This window comes from Chiloscyllium plagiosum, chromosome 9 (genome assembly GCF_004010195.1).
Source record: "Chiloscyllium plagiosum isolate BGI_BamShark_2017 chromosome 9, ASM401019v2, whole genome shotgun sequence".
NCBI classification, from domain to species: Eukaryota; Metazoa; Chordata; class Chondrichthyes; order Orectolobiformes; family Hemiscylliidae; genus Chiloscyllium; species Chiloscyllium plagiosum.
In genome coordinates this window covers 88,069,719-88,077,915 of record NC_057718.1, presented here as the reverse complement: position 1 = coordinate 88,077,915, position 8,197 = coordinate 88,069,719, and the positions used below count along the sequence as shown (strand labels likewise).

Sequence of the window (8,197 nt, the reverse complement as noted above, 5' to 3'; positions counted from 1 at the left end):
TTGCGGCTGTACAGGACATTAGTTAGGCCACTGTTGGAATATTGCATGCAATTCTGGTCTCCTTCCTATCAGAAAGATGTTGTGAAACTTGAAAGAGTTCAGAAAAGATTTACAAGGATGTTGCCAGGGTTGGAGGATCTGAGTTACAGGGAGAGGCTGAGGCTGTTTTCCCTGGAGCGTCGGAGGCTGAGGGGTGACCTTAGAGGTTTACAAAATTATGAGGGGCATGGAGAGGATAAATAGGCAAAGTCTTTTCCCTGGGGTCAGGGAGTCCAGAACTAAAGGGCATAGGTTTAGGTTGAGAGGGGAAAGATATAAAAGAGACCTAATGGGCAACTTTTTCATGCAGAGGGTGGTACGTGTATGGAATGAGCTGCCAGAGGATGTGGTGGATGCTGGTACAATTGCAACATTTAAGAGGCATTTGGATGGGTATATGAATAGGAAGGATTTGGAGGGATATGGGCCGGGTGCTGGCAGGTGGGACTAGATTGGGTCGGGATATCTAGTCGGCATGGATGGGTTGGACCGAAGGGTCTGTTTCCATGCTGTACATCTAGGACTCTATGAATGCCTTTATACTCTAAAGGATTCATCTGATCGCTCCTGTCTATACCGGATATATGCTTCTTTCTTTTTCTTAACCAAAACTTCATTTTCTCTAATCATCCAGCTTTCTCTACACCTACCAGCCTTGCCTTTCACCCTAACAGGCTTAAACGGTCTCTGGACTCTTGTTATCTCATTTAGAGAAAGCTTGCAATTTTACCAAGTAAACAGTGTATTTTAACTTTGATATCTGTAGAACACACAGTACATAAACAAGCTCCAGCAACTGTAAGCCGTTGATAAGGGAACCACCACAACATCATCTATAGCTCAAAACAGACTGATGGCACAAGTGCATGCTTGAGATCTGTTTGCCTCTCTGCTCAAGTTTCTTCATTGATCCAAGCAGACGATACTTAACCTTCACCTTACATTGAATTTTAAAAAAGATAATCCACCCTTACAGTCTGTATTAGATATCACTGAGTGGTTGTTATAGGCTCCACTCACCTGCAAACAGAGATGCTTCAGACAAATAGGGAATACACCTCCTGGCATGCTTTAGAGCAACAAGAAATGAAGTAAATTTATATTTATATTGTACTTTTCACCAACTCAATGTCCCAAAATAATTCATAAATGAATAAAAAGTACTTGAAAAGTGTGGTTACTGATGTAATTTAGAAAGCATGGCTTTCAATTTGCACACAGTAAGGTCCCACAAACAGCAAGGATCAGATTTTGTTGAGAGGAATAAATACTGACCAAGATACCGGGAGAACTCCTGGTCTTCTTTGACTGGAATGCTGGGATCCTGTACTCTACCAAAGCAGGTCAGGGGAGGGAGGGCCTGAATTGCTTCATTAATAAAGAGGACACTTGCAACAGTACCAGCCTGGAATATAAACTCCAGCTTCTAGGACTCAAATCTATGACCATCTAACTCAGTTGAGAGCAATGACTAAGCCACAGCAGACACTTTAGTTTTATACACGGAGGCAAATATAAAAAGCAAGGAAAAATATTGGCGAGGCCTCAGTTGCAGTATCACCTGTAATTCTCGACACCCCCTTATAGAGAGGATGATAGAAGAGTCAAAGTAGATGAATTAGAATTATTTCAGAAATTGGAGTGGAAGTGCAGTTTGTTATAGAAATTTAAGATGCAAAAGTGGAGTGGAGGGAAGGCATTAGAAAATGCACCAAACAAAAAAGGGAGCAGTTAAGAATTCGAAACTCAAATCAATACTGTGGAGTGAACAGAATCCATTTATATTTTTTTTAGAAACAAAGAAAAACCAGCACCTTTCACAACATCAGGTCATCCCAAAGTACTCTTCACCCAATTTAAAGTCTAGAGACTGTTGTAGGGTAGAGAAAACAGCAGCCAGTCCTGTATACATTATCACAATTGTTCTTTTTTTTAAAAATGAGGGATTAATGACCCAGTGATTTCACTTACCAACATTAATAAAAGGATAAATGTTGGCATGACGTTGGGGAGAATTTTCTGGTGTTTGACAGTATCATGGAATCTCATTAAACAAAAGGTCCTACATGTACTATCACATGTAAAAGATAGCATACTATAGCATCAGCCTAAATGGGTGCTCATATCTCCAATATGAGACTTGAACCCGAGCCTTCTGCCTCAGAGGCCGGTAGAAAGAACGGTAGCAAGGCCAACATCCAAAAAGCTACCAATTGCCAGGAAGTGGAAGAGCTCTTTCAGAAAGCCGGATTAAATGATTACAGGTAATTCTCCTACAACACAGCAGTTGCATTTCAGTGAAACCTCGCTTAGTAGAAATAGTGGGGTCGATGGGAAAAGTGGGGCTTGGGGCAGAACAGCAAAACAAAATCACTCCTGATCTCACACAAAATCCCCCAGAAGTATACTGCAAAGTATAGTACAGCCTGCATCAAGGTTGAAATCATTTATCAATGAAAAGAAAAAAAGTAAAAAACTTAAAGCAGTATATTTAAAAACATAGGAAAGCTCCTCTCTGGACAGTTCCTCAGAAAACTGCTCTATCGGCAGCTGACAGTGTACGCGCAAGAGGAGAGACTATGGTGCGGGCATCGGTGCATACACAGAACTGCATGAAAACCGACACAGTCGCCACACACGCACGAACAGGGATGCATGTAAGAACATTGGTGCATACACAAAAAGCCGTGGAGATTTCAGCACATGCACAGAACGAAGCACGCAAACTGACTTCCGTGGAATCACACTGTTGCCAAGAGGTAAATGTACTCCAAAATACCGTCCTATGTCTTCAGCAACATTATTGCCAAATCACGCTGCGAAACATGTATTATCCCAGAACTACCTGTATTTACTTCTGCGCTGTAAAATTTTGATATTCTGTTTGTAGACTTGAATTTGACAAATCAAATCAAGCTAATCCCCCAGAAAATTTCCCTGATACAGCAAGATGCTAAACAGTACACAACTAAAAATAACTGAATTGTCAAGAATGCTTCCATTGTCCAGAAAGGCTAATGGTTTGAACAGAATGGAAGGTCAATCTGCCCATTGTCCTGTGCTCTATCCCAGCCGTTAAAAGAGCCAGATGAAAGGAGACTTCTCGCCTAGTGAAGGGCTCTTGGAAAGGTCACCACCTGTTGCACTGACCCCTAATAAAACTTTATCCAAACAGTTGCCCATGTTACTTCTGCTAATTGGTGGCACCACAGGGAATCTGTGCAAAACAATGCCAATGTTCTCAGACTATTTAAAAAGGATTTGTAGACTGTACAACCAGCAAATCATCTAACATAATGTTCCCTTCTTTTCAACTACTTCTCCATTGATCGTACTAACTACAATCATCCTTTGGCTTGTTGGGTGTGAGGAACAAAAAGTGGTGAGAGGTGTCTGAAGACAGATCAAGTAGTGGACAACAGCAGAAAATTTAAAAAAAAGAGAACGCTTGGGGGTGGGGTGGGATTAGATTTCATGGGACATTGTGCGCTTAATTGAATGGCTACCAACTGTAATCCCAGTTGTGTCAGGAAGGAGCACTGGGCAAATGGTAGGATTACAATTTCCTGCAGCAGAGGTTTTCAAATGGATTTCGACACCAAGTTTAAGTGGGGTTCATTTTGCCAGGGGGTCAGCACAGGTAGGTTGCAGAGGTTGGCATGAATAGAGGGAGGGGAGGATAAAAGAGAGAAGGATCAGAGTGTCTCTGAGCTAGAGTCCCTGCAAAATCTATACACTCCTTGCCAGACACTAGGTCTATACAGTTAAATATGCTGGCTTACCACTAGACATGAAGAAAACAGCCTTTAATTGGATACTTCAGGGCCTCAAATTAGCCCAGGGGTGGGTAGGCTAATACCTCCAACTACTCCTCCTACCGACTCTGGTAAAATTTCATAATGATTGGCAAACAGCAAGGACATGTGCTAGATTTTATGAACGACCCCACCTTCAAATCAGTTGGCAAGGGAGTAAAATCCAGCTCATAGAAACAAAATCATAACAAAATGAACAAGTAAAAAGTAGGCAACATTACAAGACTCACCATAATAGTTTTATCCTCATTAAAAAGTGTGCCAAAAAAACTCTCCAACTTAAGACTTGCACATGTAGAAACAATCAAGATACTTAATATGTATTCAGTTTTGGCATGGGGCATGGATTTATTTGTGGATGAGCACTCCTCACTTCCATAATGAAATCGGAAACTTGCACAGATGTCTTCTGAATTGAGATAGGGAAGTTTGAATCATTTCATATGGAATTGTTACAGTGCCTAGTAGGTGACCCAAAAGTTTAGCTGGATATTTCAAAAAGAACACTATTGCTATGGGGCAAGAGGTGGGGGTGGGGGGATAAGAGAGAAAGAGTTTAGGGCATAACATGAATTAGAAGAATCTGAATTAGAAAGTATGTTTAATGAAATAATTGAGGACACTATGCTTTAAAAAGCTTATGTACAAAGGAACATTTCAGCATATTGTGGACACATGTTGCTTCGGCTTAAATAAATTCTCATGAATTTGATCTGTGATCAAGTCAAAAGTAAAATAACAAAATCTTGTGCATTGAATTAAAGACTTATTTTTACAAAGCACCATTGTACCAAGGCAGTCAAACTAGTAATATTACACCACAATAGGGTAATTGGTAGCCAATAATAATGATAAATAAGAGACTTAATTGTACCATACCATGAAACAGTCAGTCAATGATACAGTATTACATCATGGTTTATTGCGGATTAGTTTGCCTATGGCTCATTTCAGAAGCCCCCTATATCCCACTTTCATGCATGAAGGAAATAACTATATCAAATTAATTGACCCAAGTACCAGTATGATCTGGAATTCCTTACTTGAATGGACGGTTAAAGCATCTTTAGGCATAAATTTAAAAGCAAAAAAGGGAATTCCTGTAGTTACACAATTAAATAGTATCTTTCTCCAGACCTTTTCTAAGAAAGCTCTTACAAAGGGCTGGTACAAGTACAATGTACTGATGGCCACACATTGTACACTGTACAACTTGATGGTCTACAATCTTAAAAAGAGCATCCTGAAAGACCAATTCCTCCCCCGCACCACAAATTCTTTGTTCATTATGGAGAATATTCAATTAACACTTTAAAGTCCCCACACTCCGTACATTCAACATATGCTGTCTTTCAACATGATTGACTTGAGGTAATGGTCCAAAAGTAATTCCAGTTTTCTTTCAGACAATGGATAGGTCCCATCATTAATCAGACCAATTGAAACTAAAGGGAGATATAAAATGGAGACACTGGAGTGCAAGGCAAAAGTGCCCTCTGTCAAGAGAGAAAAGCCTCAGCATCCTCCCATCAATGCTAGGAGCCTCCAAGATCTTGTGAGCAACATTTCCAATAACATTCTGCAGATTAAATAACTGCCTTGATTGTTCATATTGTCGAAGCAAAACAGTACAAAATCCAGCCTATTTGGAACAGTTTAAATGAGGGTTAAACAACAATTGAGCAACTGATCTGATACAATACCAGTCAACAGAAGTCAAACAGAACTAATTTGTTCTGTATTTTAAGTGTAGCATCATTAATATGGTTTCTGAAGATGCTACATAAATGATGTAATTCATAATTTGAGCATGTTTTAATTAAGTTTATATGATTCACAGAAGGTAACTATTGACAGGAAAGAGAGAGTGTGAGTGTGAAACTAAAAAAACAAATTTTAAAATTTACACTGCCAGATTTAAAATGGCTGCTATTGATCATCTATGTTCACATTGGCGGCTTTCAATAATCTCTAGCAACTATCCGAGCAAAAGCAAACTCACCACCTCTGACTGTAAACATTCCATGCACGTATGAACATTCCAGCCAGCCAACAGAACAAAAAAAGTAGAGAATAAACAAGGTGTCTCCCTCAGCCAGAACTTAAAGAGAACCACCAAAGCCATTCAGACTTGATTTGCTAATAATGACCCAACAGATTTCTATTACAAAAATAAATCAATGGCTTCTGATGAGGAAACATCAAAACTATGTAAATGTCTGCTTTGTAGAACCCCTCCACGGTCTGTAATAATGACCCAAATCTTCCAGTTGCTTGCCATTTCAACTGAACCATCTTGCCTCAATGTTAACATTTCTGTCCTGGGCCCACTGCAGTATTACAACAAAACTCCACATGAGCTGGAGGAATGCCACTATTTTCCACTTTGGTACTTTATAGCCTTTAGGACACAAAATGGATGGAGTTCAATAATTTCCCCCACCACCCTAAAAGCCATAATCTTGTGTCTTGTTCACATTGCTCTAAGCAAAACAGACCTCTTTTCTCCTCATTTTCACACCTAATCATTTGCACTTCTACTTTTAGCACTCCTTGTATTTTGTTCCAAGTACCCTCACCATCTTTTTTTTTTTTACAATGGTCAAATTAGAGCTTTATACGACTAACACCTATTTGTATTCTAGATCTCTTAAATAAGACCAACATTCCACATAAACTAATAATTGCTGCCTGCATTTTCTAAGCCCAAAACAGAACTCATCAGTACAAGACAAAATTAACTCTTTGATCCAACAGATGAGTAGTACCTTCACAATGCTCCTTAGATCTTCAACATAGGTCCGCTCAGTCTCCAGAATTTCCTGCACCACTCTGTCCACGTAAAGCAGCTTGGGGCTTGCAGATGCAGCTCCTGGTGACATTGCACGATTCTTGTGGGGCACCCTGGAGTCAACTCTTTTGATTCCAATGAATCCGGGCCTTTTCACATCCAGCTCTCCAGAATTCGTATGTGGCAAATTAACCTTTGCACAATCATCTGTGCCAGCCAAGTGCCCTGCTGGGATCAGCTCCAGCCGGATGGCCCCAGCTTCCTTCTCTTGGCCAGGAAGGCCTAAGTGGCTGTTGGAGACCAGGGTCATCCCACTGCTCAAGGAGCAGTGGCTATCCCTGGAGGAGGCAGAGGAAGATGTGGAACTATAGCTGACTGGGCGATCGCGGTCAGATGAATCCATGCTTCTCGTTCCACCATACCGTCTATTATCTGTGTGCAAGAAGCCAATAGGCGCAGTCAAGGTCGCTCTACGGGACAGAGACTCTCGAACAGGTGGCAAGACATCTGGAAGAACATGGTACTCATCTGTAAAAGTAAAACAAGAGAGAATGAAACATTTGAGTTGTCAAGTTACTTCCCACTTTAAAACGGTCAAACAGACTTAAAGATTTAAATCATGCAAAATCTAACTTTTAACAGTTTAAAACGTGGACTGAAGAGTCACAAATAGATTTTCCAGTGCTTTGTGCAAAAGTTTTATACCATTTCAGTAAAATTAGGGTTTTGGACAGGGCAAACAACAGGGAAGAGGTGGTTAAGAAAATTGTCGGGATTCCGTTACGGATTGGTGAAAGCAAAAATCACTCTCAGACAAGAATTGCAAATAAAAAAAAGTTTGGAGTACCATGAACAAAAAGCAAAAAGAGAGACTAACTGGATATCTCTTAGAGGCAGCATGGGTATGATGGACCAAACGGCTGCCTTTTCTGTTGCAAGATCTACAATTCTCCACATGGTGATCAGTCAGCCCTGCACTTTTCTGTAACCATTCAAGTGCAACAGAGCTTCTCCGTGAGATGGGGACAGCAAGAGCTGGCCAGGGTGCAAAATAATAGACTTCTTTCCTCCAGATAAAGTAGTCATCCCTCAGTATTTTGCTCCATTTCCTATTAGTCACCTCAATAATGCTAAACCTGCTGAGTTTTTATTTCCAACTAAAAACTAATAGGATCCATATAATCTCCATGTCAGAAATGGGAGACAAACAAAAATAAAAGAACTCAACATGAAATGCTCTGAAATCACTACCATTCATGTCCATACTGTACTAGACATACACATGACATCATTCCACAATACCTTTTTCAATTTAGAGCAATGTTTGACATTGGTGAGGCCACTTTTAGAACATGGCAAACAATTTTGGTCGCCTTCTTCAGGAAAGATGGGAGGGTACAGAAAAGATTAACAAGGTTGTCAGGGTTGGAGGTTTTGACTTATAGGGAGAGGCTATATAGGCTGGGGCATTTTTCCCCCCCTGGAGGCGGAGGGGTTACTTTATACAGGTTTATAAAATCATGAGGACCATGGATAGAGTGAATAGCTATGG

The 8,197-nt window shown here is 40.4% G+C and overlaps 1 protein-coding gene across 7 annotated transcripts in view; it reads right to left on the bottom strand.

Annotated features, from left to right (window-relative positions):
* LOC122553033 (pleckstrin homology domain-containing family G member 1-like) overlaps positions 1 to 8,197 on the bottom strand; it is a 219,984-nt gene that overhangs the window by 60,576 nt on the left and 151,211 nt on the right. For all 7 annotated transcript variants that reach the window (XM_043696473.1, XM_043696471.1, XM_043696472.1 and 4 more), the window contains one exon: positions 6,623 to 7,173. In XM_043696473.1, coding sequence (XP_043552408.1) covers positions 6,623 to 7,173 — 551 coding nt within the window. The remainder of the gene's footprint in view (positions 1 to 6,622; positions 7,174 to 8,197) is intronic.